The 23,984-nt window shown below is 36.9% G+C and overlaps 1 protein-coding gene across 2 annotated transcripts; it reads left to right on the forward strand.

Moving 5' to 3' along the window:
• Positions 1–3,459: 3,459 nt before the first annotated feature.
• LOC128547457 (uncharacterized) lies at positions 3,460–23,984 on the forward strand. Of its 2 annotated transcripts, XM_053520370.1 has the most exons (11): positions 3,460–3,623; positions 3,748–3,811; positions 4,726–4,884; positions 5,173–5,292; positions 7,320–7,457; positions 8,670–8,780; positions 9,123–9,233; positions 13,690–13,889; positions 15,287–15,361; positions 15,817–16,029; positions 17,734–17,868. In XM_053520370.1, exons 2-10 carry the CDS (start codon positions 3,748–3,750, stop codon positions 15,928–15,930), a joined length of 1,092 nt encoding a protein of 363 aa, XP_053376345.1. In that variant the 5' UTR covers positions 3,460–3,623; the 3' UTR covers positions 15,931–16,029; positions 17,734–17,868. The 2 variants fall into 2 exon arrangements, with proteins under 2 accessions (XP_053376345.1, XP_053376344.1); XM_053520369.1 differs by lacking the exons at positions 3,460–3,623; positions 3,748–3,811; positions 4,726–4,884; ... (3 more) ...; positions 9,123–9,233; positions 13,690–13,889 and adding exons at positions 18,170–18,331; positions 19,288–19,420; positions 21,345–21,478; ... (1 more) ...; positions 22,278–22,388; positions 23,158–23,984 and having other exon boundaries at positions 15,087–15,361; positions 17,734–17,874.

A 23,984-nucleotide genomic window follows, 5' to 3' on the forward strand; every position in this document is an offset into this window, starting at 1 on the left:
ACACTTTACTTTGCGTCTTGAATTTTCTTTCCATTCTGGGTGTAATGTTAAAGTAGTTGCTTGCCAGGTCGTGTCGTTTCTCATCATGTTGATCTTGCCTTGCTTGTTTACGTTTTCCTTCTAAACCCTCACGCCATTCTTTTCTACCAGCTAAGATTTGTTTCTTTTTAGTTAATGATAAACGATGATTCTTTAGTTCTTCTTCATCATCTTCACTACTACTCGAAGTATCTGAGTAAGATACTAGTTTACGTGGTGCTGCCATATTTGCCTAGGCAGAAATGATATAAAATCCTTGATGACTGTCCTTTTATACTGACAGAAACCGAGCTGGTATGATGACCTTAAAAAATCCTATAAATACGGGGACTGCCAGCATATCGACATCAGTTAATCTCTGAAATATGAAGAGACAAGAAGGAAAGCAAAACTTATGCACCTGTAGAGAAAGTTGATGGGGCTGATACCATGTACTATCAACAACCAAGGGACGTGTTGTTGGAGAAATTAAAGAAGCATATCAGAGCTATGAACTGGCTGATCTACAACAATGGAAAGGACGTTTGTTATAATTGCAAGGAGGAAGGACATTTTGCTAGTCAATGTTCCAAGGATCAAAGCTACATGAAGAATCTGAGATGTTACAACTGTAACAAATTATGACATTTTGCTAACAAATGTCCCACACGACAAGCAGACCATAGCAAGGACACACCGGCGACTTCAACCCGTAGGCCATTATTTCCACCTATCGGAGGATTCTCTGACAGCATACCACCAGTACCACCACGCACGTACAAATGGTCAGATATTGCAGAGCTAAAGGAAAACAGCGTAAACTTTGGCTTTGGGTCTGTACCCTCTGTTGATTCGCGACAAGGATTTGTTCCATGGAAGCCAACTGCTGGTGTACAAGGTATTAAGAAAACAAAAAAAACCTAGAGCTTATGGCACATTCGATCTGATCATACCAACAGTGCCTCAGGGGAATACGGTAGAGAATCAGGATACCCCACCACAAACAACCGAGGAACAGGAGACTAAGGAGGATAAGAAGCGTTTCATACCCAAACGAAAAGCTGGTGGTAAGAGCCAGGGAGAACCCAAGCAGAAGCAGCCAAAGTTATAAAAAACAGTGACATTGACATTTAACATAGTTGTGTGTGTTTTTTCTTGATAGTTCTATCTTGAATAAAATGGTTTAGAAAAAAGATAAGTGTTTGTTGTTAACTGACAATATATTAGGTATTTTCAACTCTAAAATAGTTGGTTGGTCCTTAAAAGGACCTTTTTTAAAGTCAAAACTTAATAAAACTCAGACAAGTCCGGGTATAAATTATTAAGCTTGACTGACTGAGTCTTAAACTCAGTCAAGTCCGGGTACAGGTTGTTAAGTTTAACTCTGTACCGCGGACGTGGCCACTCCACCCCACGTCTTGCAAAGAAGGCTTTCAGGCCTGCCTGTCTCTGTCTTTTCTCAATCTCTTCGTACACCCAGTCTGGGGTCCGACCTTTCTTGATTAGCCGACGTATCAAACGAAGAAGTTTTCGTAGGCCCATAGTGAATGGTATACCCTATACCTTTAGCAACTTTGTATATAAAGTAAAGGCACGAACTGGATAGAGAAACAACGGACTATTCAGAATCAAGTTTACATATTTTTTTTTTTAACCAATCAGAAGAGGCCTTATTAAACTACCCTTTGGGACTTAGACCACTTTGTTTTTATAAATTGTTTTTGACAATATAATGAAGGTATCTTTCTGAAATGATGTGTGTAGCCCTGAAAAGGGCTGTTGGTTTTAGGTTTGGAGGATCTCCAAAACCTAATGCATGCCACGACAGCTCGGGCAGTACTGAAGGTCTTTCCTCTTGGAAGGACCGCCTTGGAACGTGAATGCCGGCTCATCATCTCCCTCCCAGTCCGACCCTTCATTGACAGCTTGACTCTGGTTAGCTCATGTTAACACTTATTCTTGATCAAACAATGAAAACACGTGTTATATCTGCATCATGGCTCTATGCAGGGTATATAAAGGCAGCGCATCCTACATCCAGGTCACTTTTTGAAGGATGGAGGATATCTTACCTTCTACCAAATCTATACTTAAAGAAGTCATGGAGGCAACAAATATCATTGAACCGTATACACAAACAGTACCACAGATGAATACCTATACACCGGATCATCAACCCGTGTATACATCGGTACCTCAAAATACCATGCGATTGGGGTAGGTTCATATTATACCTCACCACAGGCGAATTTTACACCACAGTATCAACAGTATCAACAGCAACAAGCTCAGCAACAGTCACAACACCAGCAGGTACATATGGCGTACCTCAGTAAAGTTGGAACATCCATACTTGAAGAGAACAAGACTGTCAACATTAATCTGGTCAAACTCAACTCTACTATCAAGGAGAGTCGAAGACATCATCGGACGGAATGTGATGTGAAATTCAAGGCAGATCGACTTACGTTGCCTATCCTGTTCACTTATCCAACAACGACAAGTACGACTCAGCAGGAAAACAGTAAGGGTGAAGAGCAGGATGGCAGTACGCAGCCGAACAAAAGACCTCTATCGGATGATCAGAATGATACAGTGCCAAACAAACGAGTTGGCTCAACAGGAAGAGGTGCACACATGAAATCTATCAACAACCACAAGAAGGCCAAGAAGTAAACACAACTAAAAAAAAACAAAAAACACAACGGCCCTTTTCAGGGCCACTCCATTTCTTTTAAGAAAGTACCTTTTCTCTTATTGTCTTCTGGTAAATAATTATGGTACCCTAAATGGTGATCTGGCACCCTGCATGGTGATCTGGTACCCTGGATGGCGGTCCCTAGCAACGCATGGGCTGGATGGTGATCTGGTATCTAGCAACAAGCCCCATGGTGATCCGGTACCGGTACCAGATCACCAGCCCTTACTACTCACATTATGGAGAATAGTTCTTGGACCATTAAAGATTAACCATTTATGTAGGAGAAAGAAAAAAATGTATTTTTAAAAAAAATTATAACACAGATATAACATTTTTTTTATAGTTTATTAACATATTTTCTCATAAAATCGTGTTACCATGTGGACTCGAATTCAGGATAAGTTCTAAATATAACCTTCTGCGACAACACGAAGTTCATCGTTCGTCTGATTTCAAAAGTCAATCTACCGACAGGGCAGATGTGTGCCAAGTTTACTTTATAAATTAACTTTTAATCGAGCTTTTAACAGGAAACCTGCAAGGGATCATCAGCTTAAAACTACACGAACAAAGAGAAAGTTCCTGGAAGCTGAGTAATTGTTTTTTTCCCTGATGGGGCTAGCAGTCTACCCTACAGAGTTCTCATATCAACACTACTTTATTTGTTTCTCTCTCCTTGATATATTATGAATCTACATATATTAACCAACTTACGCCATACGAAACAGCTACGCAGTCTGCATACTGGGTCACATGAAAACGACAATAAACAGTTTTTGTTATTTTTTATTTGTGAGCAGTGCAAATCGCGTTATACACACATTTTACTATTTTGGATTATTAGATACTTTGCACGGGCTACAAATTTTTATTGACCGGATGAAATACAGACGTATCGATCCAGGTAAAATGTATGAAAAAAACATATTTAACACTGTATTGAACGTGTGCTGCGAAACTTGCATTTAGAACGCGTTCGAAACGTGCGTTTCTGCAAAAGTGAAATTGTAATGGTTGTTTTGTTTCAGATGTGTTTGAAGAAACTGAACGTGTATTGTTTGTCACTTTCGCTTTTATTTTGGATGGTTGATGGTAAGTAAGATTTCTATCTTCAACTTGATTTTTGTGTGTACATTTCCAGTTGTGTTTCATATTGCCAATATCAATTTATATGAGGATCTTCAGGCCCGGATCCAGAAATATTTGACTGGGGGCACCAGTGTGAGGTAGGTGTGGCAGGGGAGGGGATATGTGTTCGTGTTGGGCGGGGGAGTGGTCAGTGGGGTCTCTCCTACAAAGTTTTTGATATACAGGCACGAAATGATGGCCTTTGGTGCATTTTGGGGATATAAATATTATGGTACTAGAGGGTATTCCCCTCACCTTATGTGGGGTCAGGGGACACTCCCCCTGGAAAATTTTGAAAAACAGGTATGAAATGCTGGGCTGTTGTGCATTATTTTTAGTCTAAATTTTGAGATCCGGGGAGTGGTACATCTCTCCTTTTAGGGGGGTTCTCCCCCTGGAAAGTTTTGAAATATAGATGTGAAGTGGATTGAGGCCTCTGGTGCGTTTTGGGGTCTAAAATTTGATTTTACAGTCTCTTGTAAAATAATGTCGTAGTATGTCCATAAAGCATACTTTTTTTCATCCTGGTATCCAGTTTGAAAACAAAGTACACAATAAAAGAAATAACCACAAAAATGTGTCACTGTTCACAATTTTTTATGAGAATTGCCGACTATAAATTGAACAAGGTCAAAATAATTTGATAGTGTATTTATTCTTGAATACTTTAGATAAAAATCTCAATACTTTGGATTAAGTTGGATAATTGATAAGGATTAGAGTTGTGAGTTTACTGTTATAAATAAGAAGTATTTTCTTGAAAGTTGCAGCTCGAATGCCTTGATAAATGTTAAATAAATATTCAAAAATGCAAAAAGAGAAAGACTGTATAATGAATAACCTATAGTAATAGATCTAGTCATTTATATATTTTCTAGGTGGAAGTTTACCATGGCCAGATTTCGAGAGTGGATGGTTGCCTATTATAAACGGCCTCGGACATGTTGCTCGACTTAATATTGACCATGGTTTAGGAGAAATTCCTGTTCTGGTTGATGTGTCAGTAAAAATCAAGGACCATATATTCCCGGCCTCAGGTAAACTACTTCTTTACTCAGTAGGTTTACTGGTTGGAAGATTTCGTACCTGTCTGGGGTGTGAGGTAGCAAACATGTTAGATAGAAATTAACAGAACAGTAATTACAGAAAGTGTTTTAAGCTGTTGCTTCCAGTTTTTAAGTAGTACATTGTATATGACCTTAAAACTTATTTGCATTCAAATATTTCGAAGATTGGTTTGTATATTATGATAAAAATCATGTGTAATGGTACTATATACGTTTAAGATGTTCTGGATGTCAATCTCAAAATACAGATTTTTTTAGGATTTCGACCTGATCACCCGAAAGAGAGATCTGGACCAGTTGTTTATATATACGATGACATGTATGTCAATGTATCAACGTCTCCGATAGAAGATCCACTGTACAGAATATTTCCTCAAAGTAAGAGTTCTATGTAAGGCATTATGCTACATACGACATGTCACGATTTATTTCATATTAATTCTAATACGAACAGATTTAGTTTCCTTTTAAACAAAGAAGACGGGAAATTGTGTCCGCTGTTTGTATGTCAAAGTTATTAACGTGATAGCGGCGCGCTGGAAAAGAAACTCATTCTGTAGATATCATCAAGAATCTACAAAGTAGTGAGTGATAACATTGTTAGAATCGAAATAATATATCTGAAACTGTGATTTGCTCTTGAATAAAAACCTTTCGCATATTAATGAGCTGGACCTTTGTGATATATTAACTTTGCATCTGAACTCCAAACAACGACAAATCACATTTTTTTGATATATTATTTCTCCAACAGCAGACAGAAAAGGCATGTTATTGTGCAACACGTGCACAATCATTACGTCATAGCGTCAAACGTTATAACAGCGCGCTAGAAAAGATATATCTTCAAATATTTATAGATTAATAATCCTTGATTACGGGTAAGAATAAGATATATAACCATCACTGATTTGCTGTCGTGCATCTGAACTCCAAATAATGAATTTATTCAACGACAAATCACTGAATAAGATATATCATTTTTTAAGTATAATACAGATTGAAAAGTGACAAATATGCTTCCATTCATGCCATTTTCATAGCATTTCTGAATGTACCCATCTATATCTACGCTAATAGGCCAGCACATTTCTGAACTTAAATACTAGAGTAAAACGCTATAACGATGTACAGTCTGACAAATAGATATATATAAGAAGATCTGTTTGAAGCAACCAAGCAAAAAAAAATGCAGATTTGGTGTTGTGATTGTGATCTGGATAACAGCATTCCGCTAAAGCCGGTACTAGGAACGTGAGGGGTGTTGCACATTTTATTTCCTCTCAGAATCAATTCCGCTGCTTTCCTTTGTTAGGTTGAGTACTACGTATCCAAAGAATATAAGATTTTATGAGCTATTATCACAATAGCAGTCTTTATCATCTTATAGATTTTTGTTAGTGAATCGTTGTCTTCCCATACTTAGACTCAGTATGTTAAACTTTCTGGTCCTTTGGGATTATGGAGGTCGCCTGGTGTGTCTGTAATTCAGAATTCAGCATAATCCGGTCCTGGATTGTACATGTTATTACTTCTCGTGAACAATCAAGCCGAGTCTGCTATTTTGTCTCTGGCTGGATTCTGTGCTTCCCTACTGATTTCTTACAGATTTTATTTACCACAGCAGACATTAAGTGCCACGTGACAGCCAGTAAAAGTCTCCCGTGCTTTAACACAGTTTGCTATTCTTTATTTCCCTCCAGGATCATGAAGTACCTTCGATGTGTCTGTGTATTAGAATTCAGCATAAACCGGTACTTGTAGACATGTAGAGTATTGCACATTTCATTACCTCCCTTGTACAGATTCAGTCAGTATTTCTCTAGGGTTTTGCTTCCATTGGATATTCTTCAGATTTTACTGGTCGAGTTTGTTCATGAGAGGTAGGGAAATACACACCTCTTCAGTGGAATTTCAGTTTACAGATTCATTGAGGGGGAGCCATGATCCCAAGGACCAGAAAGTGCAAGTACAGGAGAACTTTTTACAGCCGCCGCATGACACTTTAAGACTGTTGTTGCAGACTATATCTTATTGAATCTGATTATGGGAGATAATGAAATTAACACCTCTCGCACCTGTTGCAGCCGAACACTTTTGTACAATTAACTAAATGGACCCAATGACCCAAAAGAACCAAAAGTATACTAAAACTCATCATTTTCCTGTTGAATGAAATTACGTTCTGGATGTGTGTAAAGGTTGCGTAGACAATAATCGTTACAAACATTGAGACGGATATAGCAGGAGCCATCAATAAACACTACATACAAAATAAGTAAAAAGAAAACTATAACAGATATTGCCTTGTAAAAAGTATATTATTGAAGCTGTTGTCTCATCAACTGTACGGTTTATTAACTCGATGAATGTGTTTTTCAATTATTTTAATTTTCATGTTTCAGAACCGTCGCGCTATGAAGGGGCCTACGTGAGGATTACTGGAGATGCGAATGTGCGGATTCGAGCTTGGAAACAATCTTCACTCCCAAAAGAGGACTTTAAGCATTCGGGAATAATGTTAAAAGCGAATACATCTAAAGGTTTGTAACACATTACGGGGACACCATATATATGTATCTAAAACACTACTTACCTTTGAATAACTTGCTTAGTTTTCTGCCCTGCTACAAAATTGAAAATAAAGCATACACACCATTTTCATAAAACAATCTCTAACAATATACACTTCCGCTTACCCAATATTTGTTTTAAAGAATGAAGGTTTGAAAATTCAGAACAAGTCGTACATTTAAGGTTTAGCAGTATATCACAAAACAACAGCTTTTTTAGTGAATGAACAGCATCTTGACACACAACTTATCTGTCCGATACATGTTTAACTGATCTGTCTCACAGTGTTGAATACTTACAATATTCTAAATGAGTTGTCCCCCTTTAATTAAGAATGCCATTTGTAAAGAAATAAATGTAAAACAACTGTCAAAAACAATGCTTTACCTAGTTATGTAAAGTTTAAACACTCGCACGATGTTGCAAATGCATCAAAACGGAGACAGATAACTGCTTTTTAAAAATGGTGAGTTTTTATAGGCGCTTGACTGTCTAGAAATGTGGCCCCTTCATACAGTCCCTTTTCAAAATTCAATATATATATGAATAAATTGACAATGGTTTTGTAAAATGATATAAATGTTTTATATGCTGTTAAATTTTCATGTAAAACAATGCTTTCTTTCTATGATTTGATGGCGTTCGAACTTTTTTCTCCGAAACATGGATCTATACCTTAAGTGTCGTTACAGCTACTTTATGGTGTCTTTTAATGACAGATATGGAATATACGGAGAATTTCTCACCTTTGAAAGCGTAGTCCTAGCCTGTTGATATACTTTAATGTTTGAAATAAATGTTTGTCCAGTGGCATTGCAGTATTTTTCAAATTGTCGGGAATTTTTTTTTTTTTTAATCAGCATTTACTTCAAGTCGTTTATTAACCCGGTAAGTCACATACTAAACAAAAGATAATTTCAAACACTAAACAGCTGCGCTAGACCAATTTGGTAAACGTTTACTAATAAACATTAACCTATACTATGTGATGGGAACCTTTGGTTTGGCGGTATTGTTTTACATAATCTACAATTTCTTTTGTATCGTCTCTTAAACAAAATCTTATTTAGAAAAATAAAACTTCCGAGGAAGTTATGTCATATGTCAAAATGTGCACAGCATAACCAAGATCAAAATGTTCGTGGTGAATATACTCTGTGACCTTCCATGTCTTCTTACAGTTTCAGATTCCTACGCTGAAGTGAATCATAATCTGGATGAATTGCCGTGTCTTGTGGTTATTCGTATGAAAATGTATCACGGTGATGGTACGATTATGGCTGATGGCGTTGGTAAGTCAGAGGATGAATTTATAGCTTTAGGTTACGGAAGTCAGTATCCTAAAAGAAACAAAAGTGTGTATGACACGGCTACAGACATGACGGCGATTAAATGTATAGAGGTAATCTGTCTAAATTTTGAAAATAGGATATTTGCTGATGGTTTTAAATTTTTTTTTATTCAAACTAATATTTACTGGTCGACGAAATCACCGTATTGCCCTTGACGTTGTTTACATAGTTCGAGACATGCCCTGTTTCAAATACAGTGCTGTGGAAGTAGTTGTGGCTGTCTTGAAGGCTTCAAACGTGACGAACGTCAAGTTTTATATAAAACAATATTGTCTTGTACAGGTTCCAGTATGCAGGTATTTGCCGACGTACCAGACAGAACGAATGCCTATCTTGTGTATGGTTATAGCAATACCCAGTTCAGACTGTGGGTGGACTCTTCAGTTTACGGAGGTAGGTGCCTTGATTATGACGAGATGTAAATTTATCTGCATATAATTAAAGGTCACAATTAAACAATAACAGTGAGTTTGAATTTAGTACCCCGGTAATCATATTGATCAACTCAGGTTTTGCTATAGTCTCGGCTCTTTTCGTGTTCAATGCTTTTTTTTATTATCACGATGACTATTTATTTTGATTATTAATACAAGCATGCGCTCTATAAAACAGTTTCTAAAACATATACTTTATGATGTCAAAATATGTCATGTTCTGACACTGTGGATTAATTTGATATGAGACCACAAAATCTTCTTGCACATTGGTGCGAATAAAATGTCTAGGGAACTTACTAGATACAAGGTTGTCTGATTCGTGTAAATCCAAAGAGCGAATGTCAGTCAAAAGTTTGACCCTTTCTCATTCGCAGGAAGAACTGAATGGCTCAATTTGATAGTTTGCCTGGAATATTGTGTTCAGAAAATATCGTACTCTACATGATTGTTCTGTCGTGCCGTCAGTGTAAACAGGACACCATACTGTTGCAAGCCAATTGTCCAGTAATTATGTGAACCCAGGTTCACGGTCGAAAAACTAGGATTAACGATCGATTAACTAGGTTTTTCGAATACTAACCTATATTTTGGAGCGAAAACATGAGATAAAGGGCATAAACCATAGTTTATGTTCGTGAACCCAGGTTTACGTTCGATAAACTAGGTTTCTCGATTGAACTATGAATGTCAGTCGTTATCCCAAGTTCACGAGCGTGAATCTATGTGTACGGGCTTGAACCTGAGTTCACGAGTGTGAACCATAGTTTACGAACATGAACCTATGTTTACGACCAAATACCATAGTTTTGTTCGAGAAACCTAGTTTATCAATCGTTTTTCTTTGTTTTTACGATGAACAGTATAAACTAGGTTTTGTTTTTCGATTTTCGTTATTATTATTATTATTATTATTATTATTATACCAGATTATATAGCGCCCTTTTCATGATAAACACGTTCAAAGGCGCTTTACATATAGCAGACGCAGAGCGATCTGACCAGAGGGACAGAGTGAGATAAAGAACAGAACAGACAGAGAGAACTTTTAGATACAGACGTGTCCGGCTAACTTAGCTTAGCTCTTTGCGAATAGACAGTCTGGTTCTTTAACGTGCCCGGTGTATAGCACCGATATACGCGAAGCCGTCTTTCCTGAGAAGAACCAGTACAGGCCTCTAGTTAGGTGGGAGACACTCGAGAGAATCTCAGAAATTTCCAGTGTCTGGACCGGGATTCGAACCCCGGTCCTCTGAATTGACAGTCAAGCGTGTTACCACTAGACCACCGGCCCACCTTATCTTATGTTAACGAGCGTGAACTGGGGTTCATGAGCGTGACCATAGTTTACGAACGTGAACCTACGTTTACGAGCGTGAACTATAGTTCACAATTGTATCCTATGTTTTCGCTCGAAAGAATAGGTTTACGAAAAATCTAGTTTATCGATCATTAATCCCAGTTTGCGACCGTGAACCTGAGTTCACGTAATTATTGGACAATTGTCATACATGTCACATCCGTAAACTATAGTTCACGGACATAAACCTTGGCTCACGGTCAAAAACACGTGTTCCTGTTCGTAAACGTAGGTTTACGCTCGTAAACATATAGGTTCACTGCCGTAAACCCATGTTCACACCCGAAATTCGTCGTTGATTTTATAATCATAATATATCGGCCTTAAGTTGACCATGGTTTACGTTTTATAAACTAGGTTTCCCGATTGAACTACGAAATTCGGTCATATCCTATGTTTACGGTGACCGTCGTTATCTTAAGCTCTTATGTTTACTCTCGTGAACCTCGGTTCACGCTCGTAAACCATAGTTTACAAACGTAAACCTATGTTTACGGCCGTGAACTTGGGTTTACTAGCCCGCAACTACGTTTACGAGCGTGAACTGGGGTGTTATCCTATGTTTTCGCTCGGATATATAGGTTAGTATTCAAAACACCTGGTTTTACGTTCGAAAAACCTAGTTTATCGATCATCTGTCCTAGTTTTTCGACTGTAAACCTGGGATCACGTAATTATTGGACAATTGGCGTGCCATATCCATGTCATTCGTGCGAAAATTACAAAACAGAGGAATCATTATTATCCCACGCCGATGAAATCGGGAGTGGGGTATTGAAATGGCGTTGTCCGTCCGTCCGTCCGCAGCCATTTCTCAGTAACTACCTGGTAGAATTTCATGAAACTTGAAATAAACATAAACCAGCATACTGCAATGATGCCCGTCAAGTTTTTTTTGGATTGGTCAATTTCTTTTAGTTATTGCCCTTGATTTAATGAAAAATGTCCGTCCGCAGCCACTTCTCAGTAACTAGCAGATAGAATTTCATCAAACTTGAAATAGATATAAACCAAGATACTGCAATGATGCCCTTTAAGTTTTTTTTTCGATTGGTCAATTTCCGTTAGAGTTATTGCCCTTCCGTCAGTCCGTCCTTCCGCAGTCATTTCTCAGTAACTACCTGGTAGAATTTCATGAAACTTGAAATAAACATGAACCAACATACTGCGATGATGCCCGTCAAGTTTATTAGGATTGGTCAATTTCCTTTAGAGTTATTGCCCTTGATTTAATGAAAAATGTTCGTCCGCAGCCATTTCTCAGTAACTAGCAGGTAGAATTTCATTAAACTTGAAATAGGTATGAACCAAGATACTGCGATGATGCCCTTCAAGTTTTTTTTTCGATTGATCAATTTCCGTTAGAGTTATTGCTCTTCCGTCAGTCCGTCCGTCCGCAGCCATTTCTCAGTAACTACCTGGTAGAATTTCATGAAACCTGAAATAAACATGAACCAACATACTGCGATGATGCCCGTCAAGTTTTCTTTGGATTGGTCAATTTCCCTTAGAATTATTGCCCTTGATTTAATGAAAAATGTCCGTCCGCATCCATTTCTCAGTAACTAGCAGGTAGAATTTCATCAAACTTGAAATAGATATGAACCAAGATACTGCGATGATGCGCTTTAAGTTTTTTTTTCGATTGGTCAATTTCCGTTAGAGTTATTGCCCTTGATTTAATGAAAAATGCACAAAAATGTCCCACGCCGATGAAATCGGGAGTGGGGTATTGAAATGGCGTTGTCCGTCCGTCCGTCCGCAGCCATTTCTCAGTAACTACCTGGTAGAATTTCATGAAACTTGAAATAAACATGAACCAGCATACTGTAATGATGCCCGTCAAGTTTTTTTTAGATTGGTCAATTTCTTTTAGTTATTGCCCTTGATTTAATGAAAAATGTCCGTCCGCAGACATTTCTCAGTAACTAGCAGGTAGAATTTCATCAAACTTGAAATAAACATGAGCCAACATACTGCAATGATGCCCATTAACTTGTTTTTTTATTGGTCAATTTTCCTTAGAGTTATTGCCCTTGATTTAATGAAAAATACACGTCTGCAGCCATTTCTCAGTAACAAGTTTGTAGAATTTCATGAAACTTGAAATAAATATGAACCAACATACTTTGATGATGCCTGTCATTTTCTTTTTTTATTGGTCAATTTTCCATACAGTGATTGCCCTTTAATTGTTTAAAAATCCACAGATTTGTACATAACAAACCAACCAATTGGAAGAATTTCATTAAACTTCTTTCATTCTTTTCCATGAACATTCATTATAAACATGTGAAGTTGTGTACCCACACCTGGTCGCAACCTTGCCTTGGTCACACCCCTCCCCCTCCCAACCCCCACCCCCTCCCCACCCCCGCATCTTTTTTTCATTCCTTTTTTATTTCTTTTTTTTCAATGTACCATTCTCTCACCTCACTCCTCCACCCAGTCATGCTCACCACCCCGATCATGCATTCTTCCACCCACCATTTTTTCCATTTTTAATTTTCCATCAATATTTATAATCAACATGTAAAGTTTTGTGCCCTCTCCCCTCACCACCCCCCCCCCCCCCCCCCCCCCCCCCACGAAAAAAAAAAAAGAAAACAACAACAACATTCATTTTGTGTTAATTTGATTTTGACTAATGAAATTATTTGCTACTTTGTAACATTCTAACTTTTGGCTGGATATATTTTTTTGCCGTTCCTCACCACAGACCCTTTCGGCGGGGGATACCAATTCATCGAATTTGCTTGTTCATGTAGTATTCGGCCGTTTTGGTTTCTCAGCTGAGGTATTTCTTGCAAAATATTTGAGTATACATGTATAAACATGTTTGGCATTGTCAGTGACTGGCCGAACGAAATAATGAAAGATAATAGAAAAATAACTAGTAGCCACTGACCATAACATCGTCGTTATGAGAACACGTTTATGAATCTTTTTATTGTAAAAATAATCTTTTGTCTTTTAAAATATGCAAATACGAAAGGTCGCTAACGGTTGTGGGCACAATGTGATAAGCACGTGAATATTCACATTCTGTTTTCAGCAATTTTTGACGGCAGAAAACATACATGGTTTGATATGGTTATATCCGAGGGCGAGGCCGAAATATTTGCGTGGAAATGTTCTTCTATAACACCTTTATACAACCAGCGTGTTGTAACAAAACATACTATGGACAAAGTACCGATATGGTGGAACGTTGATGTTGATTATGAGTTGGAACCCTCACTGATTCGAGTTTCGGTAAACATGATTTTCAAGCCTTTCATTACTTTTTTTATGTTAATCAGTTATGTAGTCAAAGCACCAAGAAATGAAATGATAGCGTGCATTTATTTTCTACCTAAGCAGTCAAAACTAACTAAATGATAATTGAGGTTGAAGTTATACTGTGCATCTGAAATGATTAAAATCATCAATTTCCGTGCCAGTAGCACAAAAATTATCTCAGACAATAACAGAAAAGTGTCATTAAAAAGTGAAGTCACGCTGGGGTACCGGAATTGTTTATCATTTCTTATATGATTTCTGGACTTTTTTTTGGCGATTTACGTATAAATAGTGTGAAAAGTGACCACCGATACCCGACCTTTTTTCTACTCCTTACTGCACCTTAACCCTATTTAGTATTTTGCATATAAAAATGTATTTGTTGTTTGATTTTGAAGCAGCTTATTTACAATATCTACAATGTCTTTCCGTTACAGTTTCTGTTTTGTTGTGGGCCTACTGGCTGTGTTTAGGGTGCTCTGTGCTTCGAGGAAATTATCTTTTGAAAAATTGTGACAAAACCTACAAAAACTGTCTTGACCTTGACCACACATGACCTTTAAACTTAAAACTGTAATGAGCAACAACTTTGTTCTTACAGCCCACATAAATGACCCACTTAGGTACATACTCACATTCAACAAACCATGTGATAAGACTAACAAACTGACCTTTAAAAAAACAACATCTTATGTCATACATCCTGAGTCATGATTTTGCGGCTCCTTGTTTTATTGAGCTATAGCCTTTTTTGACTTTGAAATATATCGAGTACATCTGTACCTTGTGAATTCAACTCCTACAGTTGCCATCCAGTTCAAATGAAACTTGCTTGGACATGTACATACTGCTGAGACTTTCATTTGAGATTATCTTTTTGTAAGTTATGCTCCCTTTAGCCTGTATTATTCTGTCAAAATATTTCGGGGGGATGTGTCATGCATGGTGTCATCTTGTTTGAAAAATCTATAAAAGATTTGATAAGGTGATTGCAAGGCTTTAGTTTTAGTACTAGGTGAATACTTAATACCCATTTTAATCTTCTAAAGGCCTTTTATTTTCAAAAGATACTAAAACTGACAAATGGCTAACACTTTACACTAGAGTGTAAGAAGATGTGCGGAGTATCTTGATCACCTGAATATATACCTTAAATGATTTGCAGGTTCTAGCATAAGAGCCAGGTGGTGCTAATAAGGGTTTCTTGTTTCCTGCAGCAATGCATCTCGGGTATCCAGCACCATCAGAAGCCGGAAATACTATAAAATATGCCACCGTCGGTGGCCTTTCTTATACATATGAAACAAAGTACAAGTTTATTTTTTGGCAGCCGAAATATTTCGATAATGAATCTACAATATTTATCGCAGAGTCCTTTGGCTATGGAACAAATTCAGAAATATCTCACAGCGAGTCTGTCTACATTCAAAGCTGGATATACGAAGGTAAATTAGTATTAGATTATAGACGACACCATTTAACCAATTGCTTGGAAGTGCAATGGTCGATTTATTGTTTACAAACTAATATCAATCACAGTTGTCACCAAAACTGTCTCGGTAAAAAACAGGCGAAGATATAATTGAAACATTAATATCCTTGGGGAAAAATACTCTTCAGTGGACAAAATGGGGCACCAACTAGGAATGGTCAGTGTCAAAAACACCACAGGGGAGTTGAAAGCTATTCATTATATACGAAGCCTCGCCATTTATCCTATTCCTTGTTTGGTGGCTGTTGCTGTTGATGTTGTTTACAAGTCAATAAAAAACTATTTTCAAGTACAGCACAAAAAATTACATACAACTGCTGATTCTATATAACAAAACTAAAATATTCTAAAATATATTTCAACAGTCCTTAATAATTTTGAATTGAATATATTCAAAATTGATTTCAGAGAATGGTGGATGTCCGACACCTGTCATTCCTAACGGGTTTGCGGACACGTCGATCAACGGAACGTCAACGGGGGCACAGGCAAGAGTACGCTGTTACGAGAGGTTTATGTTGATACCGAAAAAAGATTATTACATACACGACCATGAACAGAATACAATAACATGCCATAAATTTGGATACTGGGAGAATGTTCCAAGTTGTGTACCACATGGTTAGTCATATATGACTTTTTATACAAGATCTTATTACGATCAGAGTTCGAATAAAATCATGGATGAAATATTTATATGTATGGTATGCTGAAAACTAGTGTAAACACATATGAATTTGCGACCTCTTTCGTCCTTGCGTGCGAAAACATTTTTCTTAAAACGACCAAACGGAGCCGCTTGACCGAACTATGACTATAGTGTTTGGCATGGACCTGTTCTAGAGATATGGTTTTGTTTTTCAGTAATTTAAATTGTCTTTTAAAATTCTAATGTACTGAATAAAGACCGTCTCTATTCTAAGTACAATATTGAAATAAACACATACATGCAATAAGTTTACCGTTATTTCTCTGAGAATTTTTCCAAAATAGACTGGCTCATGAGGCCTATTAAAAACAAAATGAACATTTGCATCTATAGGCAATAGTGGTCTCACACGAAAACTGTTTGGTCTGAGGGTTGCCTTACCGGTGCAGTACTAATACCGGATGACGCTTCCATTGTCAGTGACTTTAAATCCATTTTCCGCGCTAGAGATGGGGTGTAAAATTCTTTCTTGTAAAGGGCTCAGTCCCTTAGATTGCAGAACGTCATTTGTTTTATCCTAGTGTCAGCCCTCGTGCTTGTAACTGCCTTGACGTACACGTAGAATAACCATCAACTACTACAGTATTATAGTATGCCTTTAACTGTGCTATAAAACTCTCATTTAGGATATTTTGTCATGTCTTGCTAGCATGCGCGGGGCTTTTGTAGCCTATTTTAATGTGCCATCCAGACTCGCGTGCCATCGCGAGACAACGAAACTTCGTCATATCGCGTGCGCAAGCACGATTTTTTGCAATACCAAATTAAATGTTTCATTGTGTTGCGTTGCGTTGTGGTGCGCTGATAGTTTGGTTTTGAGGCGTCCGTGTGCGTGCTAAGACGACACTACGAAACTTTTAAAATTTTATTATAGCGCGTTGGCGCACTTGCCAGGACGACACGACGACATGTGCTATATAAACCGCGCGCACGCCAGCGCGACATTATGAAATGTCCTATATTAGCCACCATACTTCTGTAATGGAGCACTGGCAATACACAACAAAGGAAATCATAATTTTACACACTTGCATTTCTCGTGAATTTTACAATCGTCAATAAATAAATTACAACAGTTCTTATATTCTTGTCATTTCTTACGCTTAATATGTTTAAGAAATCTATACTTAGGCTAAAATAATTTTGTTTTTTGGGCAATCAGGATAGGAAAATAAAACTTTCACGAACGTATATTTTAATTTGACTATCGTTGCGCTATCCGACCCATTTAGAAAACGTAGAAAATAAAGAAGCGTGTCTCATAAAACAACTTTTTGGGTCTATTTTACGGAAAGAATATAAAATGAGTTAACATTTATAGAAAAAATGTCAAAAACAAAAACATATGGATAAAGTAATTGGGTTTGGGGTTCAAACTTCTTAAGTCTTCGGCTTAAAAACTCATTATCAGCTTGTCTCGACTCACTAAATGATAATAAATATTATGTGTATCAGTTATACTCATCCGGAGAAATTTTGACAAATTATTTTAACTTTTCTTTGCAATCAATTTCAAACATTTCAAATTGTTCAGTAAGTATGAGTGATCCTTCAATATATTTACTTGGTATATATTTAGAATAATTAATATCTTCAATATTTCATTTTGTCTGAAGACAAGGAAGTGGACGCTGAATGTAACCCTGCTGTGGATAAATGTCGGGATAAACATGCTGTTTGTACTCTGATGTCGACTCTGAATGTGTATAAATGTGCGTGCAACGGAGGGTACAATAATGTAAATGGCCGTTGTAAAGGTATGAAAGCTCTTAGTTTGGTATTATGAAATAGTTCCCAGTACAGGAAAGGCAGATTGGACTAATACGGAATCTTGTTTCCGCCATCAACATTTCGACGTGACAGTTAGACTTTAACTTGTCGTGGTGTAAATTTACGCGAAAAGTCGAAAACTTGAAGTTTTTAACTTGACAGTTGTCATGCAAATTTCAACATGTCAACAAAAAATCAGCGTTAAAAGTCGAAATTTAAAAGAACTAAACTAACGTATTATGTCCTGTTCTTACTAGTACTTGTATGTATATTTCATTATAGCACAAGGAAAATACTTACCAAAAGCAGATTATGACAGCGACTGGGTACCGATACGTAGGGGTGGACATAATTGGTACCTAGAGCTGGAACATGGTCTGGGGACAGTACCGATGTTGGTCGATGTTCAGGTGGAAGTTTCGGGCTATGTATTTCATGCAATAGGTAAACTGTTTGAATATTCATGTTGTTCTGCAAATCTAGGAGTGGAAGCTGCTTTTGCAAACCTAGGAATGGCAATTGCTCTTGCAAACATAGGAATAGAAGTTGCTTTTGTAATTCAAGAATCGGAGGTGGCTTTTGCAAACCTAGGAGCGAAGGTTGCTTCTGCAAAATTGGACAAAAGTTGCTAATGTAACTTATTTTCGTAAACATAGAAACGGAAGTTGCTTTTGTCAATTAAGAAACAGTTGCAAACGGAGGTTGTTTTTGCAAGCCTAGAAACGGAAGTCTAGTAACGGAAATATTTTTAATAAAATATAAAATGTGAATATTCCCTACTAGGATATCTTCTAAGATAAATTCATATAATACTTAAATGTGTACTAGAAATATCTACGAAAGCCTATGTTATGGCTCTTCTAATTGTACTAAAATATGATCCTGTAAAACTGGCGTCTTGTTATATTTTCTGGTCCTTCAGAATGATGGAGACCAATCAATGTTTTTGATGTAATGGTATTGAAGGGATTTATACGTTAACCACAGGAATGCGATATAAATGTAAATATTATAGATACCGGTCTTGCTTACAGGACCTAACGAACCAAAACGCGTCTTCTCAGTATGTTTGTGGAAGCCAGATCAACAGGAAAGCCACCTCTTGGGGTCAGCGAACTGGGACAAATACCAAAGCAGCTGAGTCCAAACAGTTAACTGACTTTGAGAATTACCTATGATATAGTCTTCACAATTAAAAAGCTGAACACAAACATGCTGTGTACTCGAAATAGTCGGATCATGATTTCATTTTTCTGTTTTAGATATGAAAATTACTTCATTATATTTAGTTTTTGATTTTTAATTTTTTTTTCTACGGACCGTTAATTAATTCTTATCTCTCAAAACCAAGCAATTTAGCTGTGTTTCTTTGGACCATAAATTTATCAACTTTCTTTCAGGTTTTCCCCCAGACCAAGGCGAGTACAGCGACCATAGCAGCGCCGTAGTGTATATTTATGATGAAAGCTTTATCAATGTATCGTCATTCCGGACAAGTAACACCTGGAATGCCAATCTCATGTCAACGAGCAAGTATACCCTATAACTTATAATAATATAATAGAGTATCATTAGATCATTTTGACTGTAATCAACGCCATGTTTGCGTTATGTGTAGAATAAGAAGAAATCATAAGATCCTTGTCCTGGTAACATTGAATAAGAAGGCGTAATGATTTACTGTAAATAACAAAATATGCAATATACTTTAAGATGTTTCTATATCCTATTCTAATTAAAAACTTAGCGTTTTGATTGAAATGCTATGTTTGGTTCCTGCATTTTATATATTGCATCCCCTGGAACCCATTCAATATTCCACCGTTATAGTGATGCCAGAGCCCGTTTGCTTGCGACTACTTCCATCTATTGCACCGTAACACTTCACACCTTACTGGAAGGAGACCGGAATATCAGCGATGATATTAACATTCAAATATTTTAAGCAGTTCAAAAGTACATTAGGGAAAGTAGAAGATTTTTATGAGCACTTGGTCATTTATTATTACATGCATGCTGCCACCAATTTACTATCCGAATGAAAATATCTCATTTATTGTTTAATTCCTTCACGGGACGAAAGATCAGAATTGCTGAAAAATAACTTATTGCCTGTTCAGTATGAATTTATAATCATCAGTTACAATGCGCATTAGTTGAAGTTATTCATTTTGCAAGGCAATTGCTGATGTGCAAAAATATACATATATTATCCTTTGTCCTTCAGTGGTAATTTACCATAATACAGACTCATACTGATCGAATAGATTGAAATGTGATATAACTTTAACGTAGTTTATATTGTGCGGTCATGTCTTTTTGTGCGCATGCGAGCAATTTTACTTCCGTTGCTAAAAATCTCGCCAAGTGTAAATCCCTCTATAGCTTGTTAGGAAGTATTTAAGGTTACTATGGCATTTCTGTAAAAGATTGGTAATCTGAGGCGTAAAAAGAAGAGACAGCCTTCCGAAATTCTGTTATCATGGTGAACTTCTTGTAATAACGTTTTTGCAATAAAGAGATTTTTATGATACAAGTCTTCTATTTTGAAAAACGAAGAAGTTGTGAAATTTAGACTAAGTATGACGTTACCCGGGATGGGGACACAATTCTGTCTGATAATTTAAAAAATAACATCATCAATTTTCATATATTTTGTTACTTAACTTTCAAAAATACTGTTGAATGTAAATGCAGAAGTTGCGCTTCTAAAGGCGAGGACTCTAAAGCGTTGTTTACTCGTAATGTTTTTCACCATGTATGCGAAATGAATGCTGTCAATGTTTCAAAATAACACCAAGGTATCATGATGTGTCAGTAAATAAAATAAACAAACTTAGCGTACAATCTGGGTCTTAATGATACAAAAGCAAATCTGCAATGATCGGTGCGCATTTAGACTAGTTATTTGTCTATCGCCAGAACCTTATATATTAGCTAAGTAGCTGTCTAAAAGTTGGTGTTTTGGATGGGGGTGAAAGAGTGGGGTGGGGGTGGTCAATGAAGTCCGGCCAGATGAACCTACTCTTATTTTCCCGAAAAGGTTTTGGAAAAAAAAAAAAAAAAAAAAAAAACAAAAAAAAAAAAAAAAACAAAAAAAGCCCAACACTTTTTTCATCCTATTGACAATATCTCTCTCAAATTGGTCTTTGTGTCTTTGTCTGTTGTTATATTTGAGAAAACCCACTTTTTTGCGGTCAAAAGTATGGGCTTGAATGTGTATTTTGGGGGTACAAAGCATATGCTACCCTCATCTGCTCCTAGCCATCGTTTTAGATATATTAGCCAACAAAAATCTCAATACTTTGCATACCTGATAAATGGTCCACATGGTTATTTGTAAAATGCACACTGTGTACTTGCCGTGAAACGAACAACATACGAATATGAAAATGTTAAAAGTAAGTCAAACTATAATGCAGTAAGTAATAAAATCTTAACTCTTTATTCAAGGAAGCTATATGTGGGATGGATTTCAATACCACTGGAAGGATTACGGTATGGTGAGGGCACAAGCTTGGAAATCCGAATCACTTCCAATTCCGGATCTGTTAGACGACTCGAGAGTGCTTCGTGCAAATAGTTCTACAGGTAATAGCCATCTAGATATATATGATTCTGTCTGAAATGTTAGAGAGTTGTACTAAATGTTGCACATATTAACTTTAAAGTTTCGCCTTTGTTGTACTAGGATATTTTCATCTACACAGTTCTAGATATATACATCTAATTACGTTGACTACACTCGACCTATATATTTTGAAAAGGAGCAACCACAAGATAAAGGTCAATGCAGGGAATAAAATGCGTCATCCGTTATGTTTATTGTACCAAGGCGAGCACGTACACTCAAAATGATTTACTGTATACTCGTAATAACTGTGTCACAGAATTAGTGTATCTATTATTTATATTAATTTTATTCTTTAATATTTGCAGTGACAGAGGCTTTTACCCAACTCAACAGTATACATTCTAAGTAAACGTTTCGTTTCAGCCAGCGACTCTTTTTACGAACTGGAACACAATCTAGGAGAATATCCCGGTCTTGTTGTAGTTCGGGCTAAAATGCTGCACAATGGAAGTACCTTCTACGCAGATGGAGTGGGTACGTAGTGAAATACTAGTATTGTGTTTAACTTGATCATATTGACATGTGTGTGTGTGTTCGGGTTTAATGTCTTTTTCAACAATTTTTCAGTCATATAAACGACGGTGTCTACTTGTATCAGTGAGCCATATTGACATACTGAATCCTATAATACAAACATTACTATTGCTGTGTCATGATTCATCTGTTTTACAATAATCAGTAAATGAAATCGATTTAAAGTGTTCCAGTAATGTTTGGAACGTTGGAGTTGTCGCTTCCTACTTTTGTATATTCAAGGATCAGCTCTAAATGTGTTCTACAACAAGCCCGGCAAGACTAACGCTTTTCTTGTCTATGGATTTAGTGGTGAGAGTGTGCGCGCATGGGTAGACTCATCGGAAAACGGAGGTAAGTAACCGGGCCAGACTTGCATATCACTCGTTTTAAACGAAATAGAATGTTTCGTTATTCTTTCAGAACTCATGTAATTTTCTTTAAATTTCATAGCAATAATTTGTCATTATTTACATAACATGACGGAAATGACAAGAAAACTTTACAACGTTGGTTAAAATGTCAGTCACTCGACTTAATCGGTTCCGACAATTGTCAAACAGATCGACATACATGATCATTTTCCAGCTAACATATTGTTGTTGGTTTTAAAGTCCCAAGGGCAGAGTTATAGCTTATATGGCGATATTCTAACATTTGATGGTTAAAAAAGACCCCTAGGGCATTATTTCGCGCACGGGCATGCTTGGTGGTAAAACCATAGTATTCTACACCACGTTCCCGCAAGGGGTTTGACGTCAACGGCAGATAAATACACCAATGCGAGGTTTCGAGCCCACGGCGGAGAGCGGTAAGAGATTCGAAGTAAGCGACCTTAACCACTATTCCAAGGAGGCCCCCTTTTCCAGTTAACACCCAAATAATAATAAATATTGCGAAAACCGAAAACCAACAATTGAAAGTGCATTCTCGGTTTTCCGAATAAATGACGTTGTGATATCACTTCCGGTTACTCATGCGTTCAGAACTATTTTTACACTAGGAATAACCATTTAACTATTTTGTATGCGATTCAACTTCTATTTATTTAAAGATTATATGAATTATTTGTAATGTAAATGTGAGATCAATTTTAATTTTGGCATGTTTTGTTTTGTTTCAGCAATATTTGATGGCAGGAAACACACGAAATTTGACATTGTTGTCGGTGAAGCAGTCGTTGAAATTTATGCGTGGAAAATATCAACCTTAACTCCATTCTTCACATATATGTTCTCCTTAGAATACGACAGATTCCCAAACTCTGTTGAATTTTCGATGAAATTTAGGCTTGGTGATGCACTCAATGTAGCTGTGGTGAGAACTTTTACAGGCCATACTTATAACATGAAGCATTTGAAGTTTTTCATTAGAACATATTTTAACTTGCTAAAATATTTTAGCCAAATAGTAACTAATTAAGCGGCATTTATAACATCAGTAAGAAGACAAATAGTATTTACTTTTTACCAACGTGATAGTCCGCCAGCTCGGTTCGCGAGGGAGAGCGCAGTTCTACGGTCGTGGGATCGTGAATTCGGTCCAAATTCCAAAGCCAGGCATATGTTTTCTGTGGACAGTGTGTCTGGCATTATTCGTCCTACACAAAATATTTGTGGAGAGATTGGCAGTTTCTTGCGTAGAACAAGCAAATTCTGGAACATAATACATGTACACCGGCTGTTTTAAAACTTGGCAAATAAAAATGATAGGGCCGTATGTTTGACTTTTTGCGCCTATGGGAAAATCACAATTTCGATAGCATTTATGGTAACAGAACCTTTTCTACAATGTAGATTTTAATTAAACTTCTAACAGACGTAAATAAATTTAGGGTTTATAATATGGTGAAATAAAATGTATAGGTCCTTGTGCTTATTTTTGAGATATTTGCCCATGATCAAAGAGAGCTGAGTTTAGGACTTTATATGATTTTTTTAACGTGTTAAA

Source organism: Mercenaria mercenaria, chromosome 12, assembly GCF_021730395.1.
Source record: "Mercenaria mercenaria strain notata chromosome 12, MADL_Memer_1, whole genome shotgun sequence".
NCBI lineage: Eukaryota > Metazoa > Mollusca > Bivalvia > Venerida > Veneridae > Mercenaria > Mercenaria mercenaria.

Excerpts from the sequence above, each read along its gene's own strand:
- LOC128547457 (XM_053520369.1), top strand. The coding sequence starts at position 15,136 with ATGCATCTCGGGTATCCAGCACCATCAGAAGCCGGAAATACTATAAAA. Across the intron at positions 18,332-19,287 it reads CTATGTATTTCATGCAATAG|GTTTTCCCCCAGACCAAGGC; the intron begins GTAAACTGTTTG and ends ACTTTCTTTCAG. Across the intron at positions 21,996-22,277 it reads CTTCTACGCAGATGGAGTGG|GATCAGCTCTAAATGTGTTC; the intron begins GTACGTAGTGAA and ends TGTATATTCAAG.